The sequence below is a fragment of the Saccoglossus kowalevskii genome, chromosome 4 (genome assembly GCF_978046115.1).
Source record: "Saccoglossus kowalevskii chromosome 4, keSacKowa6.1, whole genome shotgun sequence".
Lineage (NCBI taxonomy): Eukaryota > Metazoa > Hemichordata > Enteropneusta > Harrimaniidae > Saccoglossus > Saccoglossus kowalevskii.
Window position 1 is genome coordinate 3796737 of NC_140644.1, and position 20108 is coordinate 3816844.

The window sequence follows — 20108 nt, forward strand, 5'->3', positions numbered from 1 at the left end:
TCATAGCCATACCCAGAATTCAATTGTGCATGTTTCCTGGTTCTAATCCGTCGTGAGCTGGCTGTGTGAGTAGTCATTTACGTTACGGGAAGAGGTGTCCTGAACAGCATCAACACTGAACTTCACCGCGCTGAACTAAACTATTACCCCCACACGTCAGTGAGGACGGTAGTGCCAAGTCGATGTCGAAATAGTTGGTGTGTTTCCACTGCTGTGACCTCTGACCAGTCGTTAACGTACGATAATGGTATCCAATATTGTCTTGGCACTCACCGCCTTGGCAGGATTTTCGTCAATAACATATGCTGCAATTATCTTTCTTCATATTTTATCAATAATTTACTGGTACGTAAGATATTCAACTTTCTGATTCATATTTTATCACGGCTTTATGCAATTTGTTTGGTGATTAACTAAACAACTACCCCTTTCACTTCCAGTGTGGCTTTGCTATGCGCCGACATTATTGTCAAATATATACGTCATCGCGCTCAGCGGCAGTTGCACGTAGTGTTTCATGAATTGTTTTACTTCTACGCTGAAAAATGATCCTTTTACATTCTTCCTTGATTCAATTTACATAATATTGCCAACTCACTCAGTAATCGTAGTTTTATGTATAATTCTACGTGAATAATACACTTGTGTGACACGTCCTTGAATTTTTATTTGAATAGGCGTGTCGCCATAATGCACCAGTCAGTGTCAACCCTTCACCCCTCCCCATTACCTTAGGATTCGGTTGTCAATTTGGAATTGAACTGTTGTTGAATTTACCAAATGACCGAATCTCTGGGGCAGGAAATGTTGTAAATCACTACTTAAAACAAAACGAATCACCCACATTGACCCCACCCTCAACCTACATGTAAGTGAAATTAAATAAGTTCTAACATGGATTCATAAAATTCAGTGATTGTTCCGTTCCCACTCTCCCAGAACTGAATCTTAAGGAAAATCCTGTCTAATATGTCACATTAGGATAACATTGACTGGTGCATAAATTGAGTACATTTTTTAACAATTATTGTCACTACCAACGTATTCTGGATGGTGGATTATACTTTTAAATAGTGTACTAGTAATCAAAGTATTGAATTTATGATAAAAAATACCATGGTAATCTAAATAATAAAACGACTAAGTTTGTATTTATGTAGTGCTTCAATTAGGGGTAGTGTTTTGTGACACTTGTAGGAATGTCATTTTAATGACACTTGTAGGAATGCCATTTTAATGACAGTTGTAGGAATGCCATTTTAATGACAGTTGTAGGAATGCCATTTTAATGACACTTGTAGGAATGCCATTTTAATGACAGTTGTAGGAATGCCATTTTAATGACAGTTGTAGGAATGCCATTTTAATGACAGTTGTAGGAATGCCATTTTAATGACAGTTGTAGGAATGCCATTTTAATGACAGTTGTAGGAATGCCATTTTAATGACAGATGTAAGAATGCCATTTTAATGACAGTTGTAGGAATGCCATTTTAATGACAGATGTAGGAATGCCATTTTAATGACAGTTGTAGGAATGCAATTTTAATGACAGTTGTAGGAATGCCATTTTAATGACACTTGTAGGAATGCCATTTTAATGACACATGTAGGAATGCCATTTTAGTGACAGTTGTAGGAATGCCATTTTAGTGACAGTTGTAGGAATGCCATTTTAATGACAGTTGTAGGAATGCCATTTTAATGACAGTTGTAGGAATGCCATTTTAGTGACAGTTGTAGGAATGCCATTTTAATGACAGTTGTAGGAATGCCATTTTAATGACAGTTGTAGGAATGCCATTTTAATGACAGTTGTAGGAATGCCATTTTAATGACACTTGTAGGAATGCCATTTTAATGACAGTTGTAGGAATGCCATTTTAATGACAGTTGTAGGAATGCCATTTTAATGACAGTTGTAGGAATGCCATTTTAATGACAGTTGTAGGAATGCCATTTTAATGACAGTTGTAGGAATGCCATTTTAATGACAGTTGTAGGAATGCCATTTTAATGACACTTGTAGGAATGCCATTTTAGTGACAGTTGTAGGAATGCCATTTTAATGACACTTGTAGGAATGCCATTTTAGTGACAGTTGTAGGAATGCCATTTTAATGACAGTTGTAGGAATGCCATTTTAATGACACTTGTAGGAATGTCATTTTAATGACAGTTGTAGGAATGCCATTTTAATGACAGTTGTAGGAATGCCATTTTAATGACAGTTGTAGGAATGTCATTTTGATGACAGTTGTAGGAATGCCATTTTAAATTACTTCAGACAGAAGTGTAGTGTTTTAGATTTATTCAGTTTCGAGGTAGAAGTTAAAGTTGGGGGTTAGATAAATTAAGAGTCAGGAAATTTCAAAGGCTTTGTTTAAGTTTCGGCATGGCTTGGTTTGAAAAAATCTCAAAATAATAATGTACCAGCGTATATTAACTGGCATGTAAACCAAACTATGCACTTCTCATCTACATGATCACCTTCTCCTCTACAATATAATATTGTATATTGTAGACGTATATGTAATGGTGTACATGCTTACGTTTTTCACAAAACATATTTTGAGAATTCGTTTTAAATTTTGTTATCTAATAAGAGAGAGAAACACTGATCTGTGTTACATTGGGACAACATCACTGGAAACCTGTTACTCTACATGAATTTTCCTTGTTCCATATCAAATATGTAAATCCTAAATTATATGTTGTGAATTGGAATATGTCATTCTAAATAGATTTGAATCTATTATTTTTTTTTTAGTTGTATTCCATGCTCCTGAAATATTTTAATACTAGTATATCCATTTGCAGTATTAGAAATGCATCCTTAATAGTAAACATGCTTATTCTTATTTGATGATTGAATTTCATATGTAAATGCACAATTACTATGCCTTAAGTTTCATAAAAAAACATTAAATTACACTGGTTTTTAACACGTTGAGAGCCAGATTTTTCACCACCAAAAATTCAGTGTAAATATTTTTACATTTTGTAAAATTTTCAGTAAATACCATCACCATTTTAGACCATATACTATAAAATACTTTATTTAGCTGGAATTAATTTTTGCTAAAAAGACTTTTGGGCTGAATGTAAAATGTAGGGAAAAAAAAGGTATATTCGCTAGATTGTATTTTCGTTGAATCATTCCTTCAGCAAAAATAACAAAAATTAATTCCAAGTGAAAATAAAGTATTTTACAGTATGACATAATGGCCATATTTGTTTGTTCTTTTAGTGCTTCAATTCCAGTACTAACAGTATATAGACTGAACTTTGTCTCAGAAACCACATTTCACATTTACATGTAGAACCACGTGACTTCTACCATAAAAGCCTAAAAAAAAGATAAAAAATCTGGTTAATATACTTTAATTTTAAAGAGTCACTGTATTTTGATTTTTCATTAAATTCAATGTCTACCTTTTATTTTTTTCTAAAATACTATGATGTAACATGTTTTTTTATATAACTACCAGGCATGATCAGCAGGAAGTCGATTCAAAATTTGCTGCAGTATTCCAACATTAAGTTTAAGAATCTCTATGCAGCATGTTTGTCCTTGAACTTGATGCTTAGCTATGCATTCACAGTTTTGATGTCAATTTTGTTGTGAATGACCTGTATATGTCAACCATGTAAGCATTATTGAACCAAACACTTGACAAGTGTCATTAAAGAAGTGCATGTTGGTAGCAATGTAAGGTAGTCATTTCATAAAACAGTACATCTAAGGAAAACTAATTAAGTTGAATTTTCATAAATACAATGCAAGCTGGTATGCACTGTCAGTACATGTCAATAACCTTTCAGCTCTGTACTGTACAATTGGTGGCCATGGAGTACAATTGTCCTGTATTGAGTGAATAGATTTAACTGTAATGGTAATCGTGAAGGTATTTACAACACCTTTTGTACTTTTGTTTACACATGCTCCTGTAGCAATGGAGACAAGACTGGTATGAGAGAAGACTGTGGTAGTTAGGTGATTAATTCCTACCTAAAGCCACAACATTTGAATGTAAAATGTAAAACTAAAATCTAATTTTACTGCCACAGTTAACAAAATTATAAAATTGATATAATTTTAGAACTGTTATGGTGCTTTGAATAATAATTTTAAATACCTGGTAAAGCTTAATTATTTGCTTGGTTTTATTTTCGCTTATTTCGCTGATTGCCAAATTCAAAACACAGTGAATAGTAATGAATGTATGTCATGAATTGGTGAATTTAGAACCTAGTGAATATCCTTGAAACATCCAGTTTTCTAAAATTAAACCTACAGTAACTGGATAATTAGTCTAATAACTAATTCACTATGAGTGAGCCACTTTTTGTCAAACTGCCTAAAAATAGCATTTTACTGTTGCCAGATTTCCAGTTAAATTATACAGCAGCTATGTTGCAACAAAACCTGTTGTGATAACTGGAATAATTAGTATATCTGCTTAGGGACTGACCATTCAAATATGTGAGGACCCCTTCATTGACTAATTAATATTCATATAGCTCATTATTAATATTCATGACCGGCACTTCCATTGAGCTGGTGAGATCCCTGCCTATTCTACAATATTGAGATACTGTTTCAAATATACTATAAAAAAATAACTAAAGCTGTATTATTGTTCGCCTTCATATTGCCAAATTTCAAATTCCATAACACAATACATGTTTTAAGATCAGTATATCAATGTATGATATTCTTTTGTATTGTTGATGGATCAGGGAATAAGCTAATACATGTAGTAACTATAGCTGTGTCACCAAAAATGTTTGTGTGTTAGTGCTAAATAGTTATGTTACAAAAAATTAGTTAATTATTAATGGTACTTGCTTTAATAATTTTAAGTTTTTATAAAAAGACAAAGCTAGCTTGGCAGACAACTTGAAAGTTAACATACGCTGGACTGTTGTGTGGTTTTTCAGAACACTTGTTGTAGCACTATTAAAGGCCTACAAAATATCCCAATGCTATCCATCACTATACTGTTATAATGTACAGCATGTCATTATTTAATGCAATGCTTCTATTTTCACCTGTTTATTGTACCATCATATTTATATATTGTTCTATTTTTTGTTCGGCCCACCATCACTTCTTACATTGTTCCCAAATCATATAAATCCATATATATGTATCATCGTGTGTGAAAATCAATTGTTGCTGGTACCAAGTATGTTATAATTGCATATCCCTTCTACCATGTTTATCTTTACCTTTAAAAATAAATTCCCATGTCAGTTAAATGGCATTTAAATTACTCAAGATGGATTTTTTACTGGTACATGTATGAATTTTTGCTTTCAATCCCATTCACCTTATGATTTGTCTTGGTATGGTTCATTGCTATTTAACAACTGTAAATTACTAAATACTCATTGCTCAGTACATGTACATTATTGTTAACCCTATAGTCATATTTTTATCATGAAATGTGATATTGTTTGTTGGGCTTTGTAGCCCCGGCCCCCCTACTCCCTATATTTAAAAGGGGCCTATGCTTGTTCACTCTTTTTTTTTTTAACCCCCCCCCCCCCTCCCATCTAGGGAAAAGAAGAAAATTTAACCCCCCCTTTCATGGGCTTTTCCGATGAATTTCACCCCCTCTTTTGGGAACTTTTCAGTCTAGAACTCCTTTCTAGGGAACTTTTCATTCTAGACCCCCCCTATCTAGGGAACATTTCAGCATAGACCCCTTTAGGGAAGTGTATTTTTGTGCACTTGCAGTGCAATGAAGTATGTAATCAAACAACCTATTTGTAAATAAAGCTCATTGCACATTTAATTACCACAAAATACACCTTGAGAGTCAATTCACCATTCCATTAAGAAGGTTTATAAGCAGGTTTATAAGCTGGTTTATAAGCAGGTTTATAAGCCTGAATATAACATTTCAGCCCCGGAGTTCAGACAAGGACATGTACTGGGTGTCCTGCACGTTTAACAAGGAGTTTGGGCTGTCCGCGACTTTTAAGAAACCAGATTCAAGAGCTTTGGGAATAAACCCCCCTTTTTTGTATCTCTCGGGAAGTGTTTTGAAATACACCCCCTATTTTGAGAATCTCAGGAAAACAAGCAAAAAATACCCCCTTTTCTACGATTTTCTCAGGAAAATGTTCCCGAGACAGATCGTCAAAAAGTACCCCCTTTCCCGAGAAAATGGGAACGCGCATGCGGCCCCCTATGGATCCTGAGTGGGGGGGCCGGGTTTGTAGCATTGGTGGTATTCCAAGTAAAACTTTTGACTCGCGTATTCATCTTGTATATCCACTGACCATAATCTTTATTCAGTGACTGACCTTTGACATTCTTTTCTCTTCTAGTCGGATACATTGCAATAAGAAAAGAGAACCGCCTCCGCCAGATAAGGCTCCGGGAATTAGTATTTTAAAACCTCTAGTTGGTATTGATCCAAACTTAGCCGATAATTTAGAATCACATTTTACTGTTGATTACCCTAAGGTAAGTTAAATGACATTGTGCATAGTTTGCATATTAATAATATCCAATTTGCATGTTTCTTAGAACCATAATTGTGAAATACTTTATATTCGCTGGAATTAAATTTTTGCTGAAAAGGCTTTTTGGTTTAATTTAGCTTATTTCGCTGACTGGAAAAATGCGCTAAATTAAAACACAGTGAATATGTAAAATTTAGCACAGAACACATTATCTAAATGACGAAACCGTGAATTTAAAACCCACTGAATATGCCTGAAATGGTAAATCAGTGAAATTTAAACCCAGTGAAAATTAGTCATTTTACAGTATAAAAAAATCATTAACCTAACCTGGCGATTTTAATGTTTGGATCCCTCCATAAAAAAATCCTGTATCCGCCCCTGTGAACTGCCATGCTTGATTAAAAGTCTGGGGAGAGAACATTTCTCATATACAGTAATTTTAGTATGCAAGCACAATGTGTTATTGTCTTCATAGTAAGCTTTGTTATGGTTTTCGCACTTGAGGGCTTAACAAGAAAAGTCAAAGCTTCAATTGTTTAGATTCTTCCTGGGGGAATTTTAACAATGGTATCAAACCCTTAAATTCCATATTTTCTGTATTAGCAGTGTGTTACTACATAGACAAAAATTACTCCTGTTATTGTTGTGGTCATAATCCACACAGTTTTTATAAAAAGGAGTTGAATATAGTTGAAAGTGACTGTGATAAATTAAAAATGCTTTTGTTTTTGAAGTGCTGCTCTATGCATATAGTAATGCATGTACTTCCATGGTACATATTAAAGGCTAAGTGTTCATGACATTTTAAAATACCGTACTCGACAGCGTTAGCGCCCATGATCCTCAACTCAGAAAATCATGATTTTTTTTCAGAAAAAGGTGCAAATGACAATTTTAATTCACCATGTGACAGATTGAGGAGATATTATGTATTTAAGGGAAAATAAAATTGCGAAATTAATTGTATCGATTTGACCTGCAACAACGTCCTTTGACCTAATGGGTCAAGTCTGTTATTAACCAATCAGAATGCTGTGTTGTACTGACTCAATTCTTCTGAAATGTCACATGACCATTATTTTACATTGTGTTTTTAACAATTTCTCCATATTGAGTTTAAAAATAAGAGTACATATCTCTTTTGTGCTAACTGCCATGACTTGGCTAGAGATTTGAATATAAAAAAACTTGAATTGTTTGTTCAAAATTTAGGCCATTAGTAGAGTTTACACCATTTGTGTATCAAAAAGACTGCCAAAAACCCATTGGATTCTTGTTATTTTAATAAAAACATTCAGTGTGTGTTTACATACAATTATGCATATTTAATACAACTTCCGACATGTTTAATCAAGAAAAAAAAATCATTTCCGGGAATCGGGCTAGAATTATATTGCAACGTAATTGATATTTGATTGACACGGTTGTTACTTGTCTATTTCAGTCATATGTAGAATTTCCATATTTTTGTTTTCACATGGCAGTATCTTTTAGTTATTCATTTTAAATAAAATTATGACATTAAAAGTATTTTCAGCCTACATTGTGGAAGACGTACGATGACAATTATATTTTTATTTTATTTTTGTTAATTATACTTTTATTTTTTTGTTTTCAGTATGAATTATTATTTTGCATCAATGATGAATGTGATCCTGCCATTAGTATTGTCAAACCGTTGATGTCAAAGTATCCTAAAGTTGATTGTCAGCTGTTTATAGGTAAATATTTATTAATAATAATCCTTGCATTCATCCACAGTGAAAGAAGTCTTGTGTACTCTCACTGTTGTATTCTCAGTTCCTTTGTCCACATTTTTAGTCCCTGTTTAAGGCACAGCCTGAAAAGGGAGTATAGTGTCTTATTTCCAAATTCTGTTTATGACGTCTCTAACATTTTCTCAGAAATTCTGCAGCAGATATTGATGTAACTTGGAAGGTTGATGAATAGGTCTCTGTCGAATAAGCGCATACATTTTTTTTCCAGATCTGAAAATCCTAAGTGGGTCTTTTTCATGATTTTCATCCAAAATTACCACCACTAAGAGAACAACTGAGCATGCTCAAAATAATTAGCTTATATAATTTTGAAGGGAATTATGTAATACTGAAACAAACCCAGGTCCTGGTAATATACAAAGACCTGAATTAACAAAGAAGTCAAGTTATTATTAAAGGTACATCAAGGTTTACTCAGATTTATGATTTCTTGAGCATGTATACATGTATGAGACATAAATTGGTTGCACTTGTTTTGGACCTGGGTCAATTGAAGTTTTCAGTTATATCAGTACAATACCAGATTAAGGGAAATTACTTTATGATGAGTTGTAGCCACATAGAGTACATATTAATTCAATTGTTTGCAGATGTTCCATGTGTTATTTTAACATGAGTATTTTATAATTAAATAACAAGGACTGTGACATTCATGTCTTGTTATCATTACAAATCATGCCAAAAAAATCTTCTAAACATGTACCATAGATACATATGAATATATACAAAATAAAAAAACGTTGTCAAATTTGGAGCTGAACAAGGGAAAGTTGCAATAAATTCATGTATGGATCACATGTGATTGTTGGTACATGTATCTGCGGAAGTTTTTATTCATGATTTTCAGCTAACAAAATCTGAATTTTCTTGTTTTCATTTTTTAGGTGGTCATCCAGTTGGTATAAACCCCAAGATAAATAACATGATGCCGGCATATCTGGCTTCTAAATACGATTTTGTGATGATTAGTGATGCTGGCATAAGGATCTCTAATGAATCTATACCAGACTTGGTGTTTCATATGAAAGATAATGTGGGAATGGTTCATCAAATGCCAATTACTGTACACAGAAAAGGATTCGCAGCGCTAGTAGAAATGGTAAGTTGTGTTCATCATGTGCTATTTACTGTGTAAAGAACACAATTCCTGCACTAGTAAAAATGGTGATTAAAATATAGGTATACCACAGTCAGCTATTATTTACTCTATTGCGCCATCTTGTATACTGCATGAAACTACTACTTACTGTAAAATACTTTATTTTCGCTTAGAATAAATTTTTTGCTATTTTGGGTGAAGGAATGATTCAGTGAAAATAAAATCCAGTAAATATACCGTTTTTCCTATATTCTCCATGAACTCGTCAAAAACCAGTAAAAATATATTCCACACAAAAGACCCAAAAAATCATTTCAGCGAAAAATAATTCCAGCTATTAAAATTAAAGTATTTTAAGGTAAGGCCACACTGATTAAATTTTATGGATGACATCCTCTGGAGACCCCAAAACTAATGCGAGAGGGGGAAAAAAAAAAATCCTGCCAAAAAAAAAAATCCTACTAAAACCACAGGACTACGGAGCTGCTATTACAAATTGGACCACAGAACACAATGTACCAAAAAACAACAAGAAGTCTTTATTTGTAGGAGGCACATGTTGATATACACATCTCGTACTGTATTACTGTCACAGGTATAACCATTTCAGACAAGCTCTAGTACATGTAGTCATGATGAAGTATCTTCAGTCAAAAACACTGCATTCAAGGTACAACTTAGCCTGACAAGTTGGCGTAGGTGGCGCCCTGGACTGCTGTGATCACCACCATCGCAGCAGTCCAGGGCGCCACCTATGCCAACTTGTCAGGCTAGGTACAACATGGACATCCTTTTCAGTACAAGTCAAGGCGGAATGTACATATCACTACTTTATGACAATAACTAACAAAACATTGCAATGATACAGAAATGTCCTTGCTTGCTCCTCTCTACACAGTATGGGTTAGCTTTAACCAATCTCTCGTATAGCTGTGTAAACGTCATATCTCCCTGGCCGACGTCAATTGCGTACCAGTCTACAACAATCCCTCAGTTTTTCCTCTGAACTGTTATGATCATTTACGACAAAATTGGCACGTTTTTAGATAGTCCAAAAAGAGTTTTACGACAAGCCGGCGCTTTGCGACAATATGAGTCGGCAAGTTCCGGACAGAAAACCGATCTGTAGAGACTCGTCGTCGGAGATTTTTTTTTTTTTTTTTTTTTTTTTTTTGAGAAAAGGCAAAAACTAATGCGCGCGTGGATGTCATCCATACAATTAAGTCGGTGTGGCCTAATAATGAGAGAAACTGTTTTTTCTGATTCCGAGAAATCAGGAAATAAAATGCCAAACAATCATTTTAGCAACATTAAAGTCGGGGAGTTGTCACCTGTGCATGCATCAGATGGCCATAGCGTTTACAAACAAGTGTCTACCCATGAGCCTTTGTATTTTAGCATGTGTTGTTATCGTCGCTTGGGATTCAATTCCCACACGTGCACAGGTGACGACCCTCTCGCTTTAAGCCAACCAGTAACAGAATTTTGCTGAATTCATCATTTTTGTGTGGGAATATTCTTTGCACAAGAACACCTAATTACATAAAACCCAAAATCAAACTGAAATTGTCATCCAACTCAGGAATCAATCAGCAACGGCCTTACAATTAAATGACAGTTTTGTTTTCAATTACCCCAGCAAGTAAAATGAAGATTCACATGTGTTTGCTAACTGTAAAATATTTTTAATTAAATTTGTTTGTTGGATTGTAGGTGTATTTTGGTTGTGCCCAAGCAAGGGTCTACATTGGTGGTAACTTACTTGGTTTTTTGGTTCCAACTGGAATGTGTTGCTTGTTGAGAAAGTCAGTGCTGGAAGACGGTGGTGGAATTGCACAATTTGGCAAATACATAGCAGAAGATTACTTTATAGCAAAATATATGTTAAGCAGGTGAGGAAAATATTAGATTATATTGTTTATTATTGGTTTATTGCTAAATTTAATAGTGTTGGTGATGAGTGTAGGTGAGGTCACAGTATTAACACGATGGGCCATGATATGTGAATTGAAGCAATAGAGATAACAAGGCATGTTTGAACCTGTGTGGCACTGTCAACAACCTTGTTGGAAATGTGGTTGTTCACAGTGTAATATTTGTTATAACTGTACCCCATTTCATGAATTCAAGTCAAGTCACATATTTATTTATTTTTTATAATAATATTCCTCCCTCAAATTCTTTTTTAATATACAGTCACAAAGGTCTGAGTTTTTTTTTTATGAAACTAAAAATAGGACTACAGTGTTACACATAATGGAAGTTTTTTTTTTTATTGTGACCTTATTGAGCCAAATAATAGACTTGGGAATATAAATGTGTCAAGATTTTGATTTACCCACATTGAAAATTTACAGGGTCAGCATTGTAGCTTTACACTAACAACTACACATGAACTAACAACAACAAATTACATGTAGCTAACTTCTACCGTATATATTGGAGGTATAAACTTATACCTCCATGTATATACAAACCAACAACTATGTGTGATAGCTAACAATTATTTGTACAAGTCATAAAATTTGAATACTTCATCAACAATTTCTCAGGTATGTCTGTGCAGATTTTATTTAAAAATGGTATGAGCTTCACTAATAATTTAATTCAAAATGGCCGACTAACAGTCATGTCCATTTCTTGGACATGCTTTATTTTATTATAAAAAAACAATGGAATGTTTATTTTATCGAGATTGATGTCATATAATCTACATTATAGGAATACTGTAAATTTTTAGCTAAAATTGAGTTTTGTTGAAAAAGCTTATTTTGGTGTTCCGAACAGAATATAGTGCAATTTTAAGTAACACCATTTGTAGTTAACACATTTAATTATAATGTATTTAAATTGTTCTCTGTTTATGATTAAACCCTGCATGCCTTATCCTGACAGACCATGAATGACCACCGTTCTAGTCAAGTGTGAAACTAGACTAGTAAAGTGGACATCTTCTTTAAAGGGAATGTTGTTGATGAGTGAAGTTTGCTGTTATTTACTGCCTGATAAAAGACGGGGTAAGGAATACAATGGAGTATTCTCATGCCACCATCTCATCATCCTCCCATCTGCATGGCATCAATGTAGCATTACAGTATTGTCAAATTTTAGCATTATCTAAACATTGTATCATTTATAACAACATCAGCCTAATACTGTGTTCACACATGTGTCAAAAAGCCAGTTTGGAGGTCAGCTTTAAAGCGAGGAAGTCGTCACCTGTGCATGCGTCAGATGGCCAGAGCGTGTCATTGTTTACAAACAAGCATCTACCCATGAGCCTTTGCGTTTTTAGCGCATGTTGTTATCATCACTTGCGACTCTATTTCCGCGTGTTTGCAGGTGACTACCTTCCCGCTTTAAAGTGAGGCCAGCATTGAAACACATGTGAACAAGATAAGCCGACTCTTTTGTATTTAGTTTAAACCTCCCTAAAATGGCAAGTCTTGACCGGCACCCGATTCTACAGAAACGGCTTTTATAACATATGTCAATAATAGCAGCACTTTAAAAGCATGCCCTGGATGTCGGCCTCACTCTGGAATTACATTCATCAAGTATTTTAAAGAAACATAACGGATTTTAACAAGGCCTGTTCAGTTAAGTCTTTATATACTTATGAACACAGTTAAAACAATGATTGTTACAGAATTAGTCAAGCCAGCTCTGTGGCACAAGTGTGAACACTGTATAATATAAGCTTCATTATTGATTGACTGTATATTTTTTACAGTAGATATTTTAGGCATTTATTACGTTTATTTGGTTCTTACAGCAATTTCTGTTTAACACACAGGGGTTCCATTTTGTGCATTAGTGTTACATGTGTACATGTGCTTACCCCCGGTAATTTATTTTGAGAAACCACGATTAAGTTAGACTCTTGTCAGAATTTTAGTTGGTCAGACTTGTTATCATCACTAAATGTGAAATGCTCTAGACTTGGAAAATGTAGCTAACTTTATTGTGTAGTCAAAAACTAGTTAAATCATTGACATGCAGTATTATTGCAATTTTTTTTTTATACATTTCAGCCAGCATTACTTTTCATTTGCATTACCATATAAGAAGTCATATTTTTATTGTATTTCTTGCAGATATTCATGCCTATAGTTTTGTAATTTAAAGCTGAATATTCATTTGGTAGTTCATCAAATTAACATTTTTAGTATATACCTGCATTGTAAATATATTCAACTGGTAGCATAATTAGTAGCATAATGATTGTTGACCCAAATTCAAGCTCTACTATTGAACACAAACAACCCTTACTCACTTTCACTGACTCAATGGTACATGTCCAATACCCCCAGATTACTTCCTTTCCTTGGAGGAACCATCCACAGATGCATTGGTTCTAGCGGGCATGATTGGTTGATAGCACATAAGAGAGGCAATTTGGTCAAAATTGGATTAATTTATTATAAATTATAAACGTCGTTTTTGCAGCACACACAAAACAGAAATGCATATGTGCAGTTGTTATTGTATAGGTGTCTGATTTCAGGATAAAACATAGTCCAATATACAAACAACAATACTGAATATGATATGTTCTTGTCCAAATTGCATCTTTGAAGCGCCACTATGCTACAATATACAAGATGCCTGTGTACTAGATTGTTTGAATTTTTTATTCTCATCTGCATGCGTTCACTTGATAACACATGTGTGGATACATGTACTAGATGCTTAGAAGTCTAGTCATTGAAGCATTGCTGTCATACAATCAACATTTGCACGTATCTGCAGATCAAATGGGGGTTCCCTTTATCCTTCATCTTTTCACACATTCCTCAATCCTTCAGTATCCATCCTTATGTAATGATCTATTTTCTCAATTGTATGACAAATCCAAACAAAACAAAAATTGAATTGCTATGCTCACTAATATGGTATTCATAACTTGACATTTCTACAAAGTCAATGAGATTATATATTACATAAATTAATAGGGTCTATGTGTATTTTCATATCCAGTGTTGGAACATTGAAGATCTTTGATCTATTGAATAAATATGCTAGGTGTTGTCTTTGTAAAGAAAAAATTCAAACGACGCACTATATTGTACATGTTCGAGACAAAATGACTGAAAGATTGCGTCTGCTTGGCCACTCAACCCTAACACCAGTCAGGATTATCAGGATCACCAGGATTATTCTCATCTCTCACAGCTAAATCTAAATGATTCACTGCAAGTGTTGATCGTAAAAGTGTTTTCATCTTCTTTTTTTTTTTCAGAGGATTCAAAGTTGCGATTGGGTCTTACTGGGGTTTACAGAACCATGGATTCTATTCCATTTCCAGTCATCAGGCTCGTATGGCCAGGTATGCATTGCATATTTATCTATCTATGTTTCTTTGCCTTGACAATTACAATTATTGTGTTAATCCATTAATGTCAATCAAAGAAATATTTTCAATCTTTCAATTATTTATTTATTGGTCTTAAGGCCAATTGGTCAAATTTCAATGAAACTAGGTACATAGGTGCTCTGGGATAAGCCATATATACATGTAGGTGTTTCATAAATATCTCGAGTACCACTCAGCAAATTTGCATGAAACTTGTACAAAATGTACATAGATGATTATGGATAATCTGCAGATCTGATTACTTCAGGGTTGAAATCCAAGTATATTAATTACCTACTTTGTATAAATCAGTTATTGTGATCTCACCAATATGCATAAATGTAATTTATCATATACCTCGTATTGCCCGGCCTCGTAATGCTATGGGAATCCCGATGCGCGAGCCATGCAATAATTTTCCATTTCACACCGGGCCCAGATTGCCATATTTGGTAAACGCGCCTAAAACCTTTATGGACTGGATACGTCTTTCGCTGCCCTTGATCGTACAGCTTATGCACCCTCGCAAGCTCAGGCGCTTTCGCCGCATGAGCTCGGGCCGCAAAAGCCGTATCCAGTCTATAAAGAATAATCTAAAGCACTGTTGCAGATATTAAGATGAGAAGGTACAACTAGTGCTTTAATGGAGGCATTTGACAAGAGATCAGAGTAACATACCACATGTCCATATATGGTCATGTGACCTCATTAATATGCAAAATAAGACATACTTCAATGATTTTGTATGCAATTAATACAATTTGTACTTCATGCCTCCAATAGCCTTGGTGTACAAGAGTTCTTTCTCAGCCTTCTTTCATATTATTTTTTTCTGTATGAAATGTTGTTTGCATAACTAGCTAAATAAAATAAAACACTTTCCACACCTAGATGATGATGATGATGATGATACTGAGAATTTTTTTTTTTTCAGATGGTCTAAACTGCGGCAGGCGATGCTTCCAACCTTGTATGTATTTGATCCATTGATTGAATGCATAGCGCTAGGCATATTTACTGCATGGGGTTCATATTATCTCTATCATGTCCATCCTGTGGTTTTCTTTTTATGTCATCTATTGGTGTGGTTTTTATTAGATTACATTCAAATTCTAGGAGTTTATGTAAGTTGTATATCACTGATTGTGTCATTAAACCCTGAACCTATATTTACTGATCATGGTTTGCATACTGTACAATACTTTATTTTAGCTGCAATTAATTTTTGATCAAAGGACATTCTGGGGTGTTTGTATGGAGATTATTTTCACTGATTTTTGATGACTTTAATGTAAAACATAAGGGGGAAAAAAAGTATTTTTACTGGATTTTATTCATCCCTTCAGATGTAACGAAAATAAATCTCAAGTGAAAAATAAGTACTTTACAGTAGTTCTTATTGTGGAGGAATCAGCTTGTTCATTATTCTACCTACATGCTTTATTATTTATAATTGATTCTATGGTAGTGTACATTACTTTGAACAAAATTGTTTCATCTTGCATATTGAGAAACTTGTATGGAATCTACATATTTGTAGATACAACGCACAGTGATTGTACCTACCCCAAATGCTGTACGATTTGAACCATTTATTTATTAACAATGGTCTCAGAATTGACAATTTTAGGGTGTGCACACACTATCACCATAGCGTATAAAGCTATATATTCCAAAAACTTATAAATATTTTGTTTTTATTTCAGAATGATAAGCTTCCATTTGGTAAATTTGAATTTGCCATGGCATGGATGACGAGGGAAATATTAACCATATTTACATATCTGCAATCACTTTGGAGCCCAGACTTCAAGTGGAAAACTGGAACATACAAACTGAAGTGGGGCGGAGAGGCCATAAAGGTTAAACAAAAGGATTACACAGTCTTAAATCATTTGGTCTAAATGCTGAATTCACTCTTTTTATAACACAGAGCAAATCTTTATTTTTACAACAATTGTTTTTAACTTTGCACATTCCTCTTAGGCTCTTGCATTTTTTTATTTAATAATCTGTGGATAAATAGAATAATAATTCCAATAAATTAAATCTACGAGTGGGGCTCTCTCGAATTGAATATAAAACGTCGAGCACAAAATAATGAATTTAATTAAATGTGGTTAAATGTGGTTAAAACAGTAATCATAATATATCTTCCATGCAATAAACGATATAGCATCCTTTGACAGAAGTTGTCATGCCAATTTGTGTTCGATATTTACATGATTTAAATTGCTGCTAGCAAGATTATTGAGCCTAGAACTCAGATACCAGATACAAATCATGATATAAAAAAAAACATGCAAAGATCAATCAATGACGTCCAACACTTGTGTATAATTCGTGTAGTATGGCTATCTAGTAATTGGCAGGACATGCCACATTTTTTAAGACCATGTGCATGAAACAGACTGATAACAAAACTAGGGTAATCACTGGGATAAGTATATCCCACCATGTTATGGCTGATGATCATGAAATGCATTCCCTGCACGGAACGCAGTCGTGTAAATGAAGTCATTCTAAAATGGTTTTGTGGTCATGTTGAAATATGGCGCGTTATTATTGTATTTGCTTTAAAGCTTTGTTGATGTGCTGTATTGTTCTAAAGCTTGGCAAATGAAATCACTCCATATGTTACCAGTATTTACAAGCATGCATGCTTTGTCATTCATCAACACTATACATTGGCTGAAAATACTTAATATATTCGTGTTGCAGAGTGATATTTAATTGTATTCAAGAATTGAGCTGATTTATTAGAATCTTAACACAACTTTACATTTGTGTTATTAACTCATCAACATTTTGTGATTGAAATCAAATTATTCTCTCACTTCTGTTACCATAGTAGCCATGATTCTGTACAGGAATTATGTATATGAGGGTATTTTATAATGAGGTCATATGATTACTTCGCCATATGACTGAATATTTACCACATTCATGAACATGCATAGCTTGGTAAGAATTTAAGATTTAGTTAATTGTTTTTTTTTATATATTTCTGTTGGTGGTACTTCTTTAATATTTTACTTGATTTTGAAATCTTGTTGAAATGTAATGCATTATAGATTTTTTGTTTGCACATGTATCCTGGCATTTTTAAGGGTATTATTGCCACTCTATATCAGCAATACTTCCCACTACTGTGTTTCACATAGTGTTCTGTTGTGATGTCATATCTACCACTTTGTCGTGTGGTTGAATTCAGTAACTGATAATTTTTTTTTACATAAAAATAATTTCAACTGATAATGATGCCCCGAAAATTACCAGGATGTTTGACCTTTGAGGTGGGGGAGGGGGTCATGCATCAAGCAATACATTTTTATCAGTGTATTATTGTTAAATGATGTCAGAACATTGACTGATATTCAAGAAAAACCAGTTAAGTCTCGTTGATGTGTGTTTTCAAAGCAAATTATATCGGTAGTTTATACCACAAATTTTCATGAATTTATTTGTAGTAACATTAAGTATATACAATTTGAAACCTATTAATCTCAGTTGTATCAACTTTTAGACCCAATAAAAATGATTTATTTCTGCCCAGTACACAATTTTTTTTTTCTGGTTTCTGCCAAGATATTGTTTGGAGTCCATAAATATTTTTTTTTTTTTTAATCTTATCAAATCACTTTAATAATTTTTTGAAAAAACAGCTTGCTTTTTAATCATATTCAGGGATTTTATGTTTTATTCATGAATAATAACACCATACACCTATATTATACTGCAAGAGACGCCCTATTAGGTCTTAATTTTGCACGGTTAGATACAGATATCACTGAGAAAATGCAACCAAGTAAATTAGGCCTTGTACTGGCCATAGTAGTATTGTTCAGGTAGGAGAATTATCATTCATGTCTTAATTACAGTACCGGGTAGTAATATGTTATTGTCGTATAATTGCTTTCAAGCATTATTGTCAGTGTTCTTCACTATGGGGGATAGTTTTTGAATAATGACATCAAATGGAGTGTCCTCTATAACCATTAAAATGGTGAGGTCAAATCATGGATTGATATTCTCTAACTCCTGTGTGGGTGTATAACATTAGGACATCAGGGTGACCTGTCTGTTCTCAATCAGTTTTTCACTGTTGGTGGGCTAATATGGGTACATATGGCTAGTGTGGAGCAAATTGATTTTATTTTGAGTGAGATAAATTTAGGTGAATTGTGGCAAATGTTTACTAGGATTTGTTAGATGAGAAGGTACAGTAACTTTCTTAAATAATGTTAACCATATTACATATCCGAATACAGTACTGAAATATGATGCAGGAATGTAATTGTAGTTTTTACCAGAATTGAAAACTTGTATTTCCATGGTAAATAAACTACAATTTTTTAATAAAAATGTGTTTTGCCTTGTTTTTTCCTGATTTTATCATAACCATACCTCATTGGAGTAGGACAACACTTCATTTCAATTCAAAGGTTAACCTTTTCACCACCAGACTTTCTTGTTCCAATTTTCCTGTATTTTTCTTGTATTCAATATTTCTCGAGATGAATCCTAATTTTATAGCAGATGTACAAAACTTGAGTCAATATTCAGTTTTTACTCAAAAAAAAAAAATTTGCTACTTTTGTCCCATTTTCTGAAGGAATTTGTGATAAAAAGAGGAAACTGATGGTGAAAAAGGTTAGGGTGGTTTGGTCTTGCTGCATTGTATTCAGTATGAGTCCCATATGCAATAGAATATAAACTCCATTGTGATGTGCATTGACCACCATTCTTTAGGTCAAATTGTCTTAATATTTTCTATACACATTTTATCAGCATTGACCAATTCAATTGAATCTCAAGGATGCAATATGGACTACATACATGTACAGGTAATTTTTTGTACTGAAACTATGATGATAATTACATTTGAGGCACTGCTCTTCCGCTTTGCCAACAATAAAGTGTGTAAATAGTTTTTTGTACTGAAACTATGATGATAATTACATTTGAGACACTGCTCTTCCGCTTTGCCAACAATAAAGTGTGTAAATAGTTTTTTACTTTTGTTTATGAATTGTGACAGAATTGATCTCGTGGACTATATTTAATGCATGTCTGTCTGATGAAATAATCCTCGACAGATGTGCAGTGATGGAGTTGTGTGAACACAGCTGTGCACATTTTCATCATCATCATCATTTTTGTTCTACTGGTTGATCTACCTAATTCCCTTCTCCTTGTCAATCTGTGTTTCAGTCAACCTAATTCCCTTCTCCTTGTCAATCTGTGTTTCAGTCAACCTAATTCCCTGTCTCTTGTTTCAGTCTTTTTACCTTTATCCCTTTCTGTTTTCAGCTGGTAAGGAAATCATTCCAGGCATAAGTTGTAAAAATGTAAGGGAACTTCCCTGTTGCTTTGCTAAGGGACGAACCAT

At 33.8% G+C, this 20108-nt stretch overlaps 1 protein-coding gene across 1 annotated transcript; it reads left to right on the top strand.

Annotated features, from left to right (window-relative positions):
* The first annotated feature begins 20 nt into the window (after positions 1 to 20).
* On the top strand, positions 21 to 19081 carry LOC100368981 (ceramide glucosyltransferase-like). Its single transcript, XM_002734711.4, has 8 exons — positions 21 to 345; positions 6343 to 6481; positions 8102 to 8204; positions 9146 to 9360; positions 11074 to 11252; positions 14603 to 14689; positions 15651 to 15840; positions 16423 to 19081. The coding sequence occupies exons 1-8, from the start codon at positions 245 to 247 to the stop codon at positions 16618 to 16620; spliced, it is 1212 nt and encodes a 403-aa protein (XP_002734757.2). The 5' UTR covers positions 21 to 244; the 3' UTR covers positions 16621 to 19081.
* Positions 19082 to 20108: the final 1027 nt, after the last annotated feature.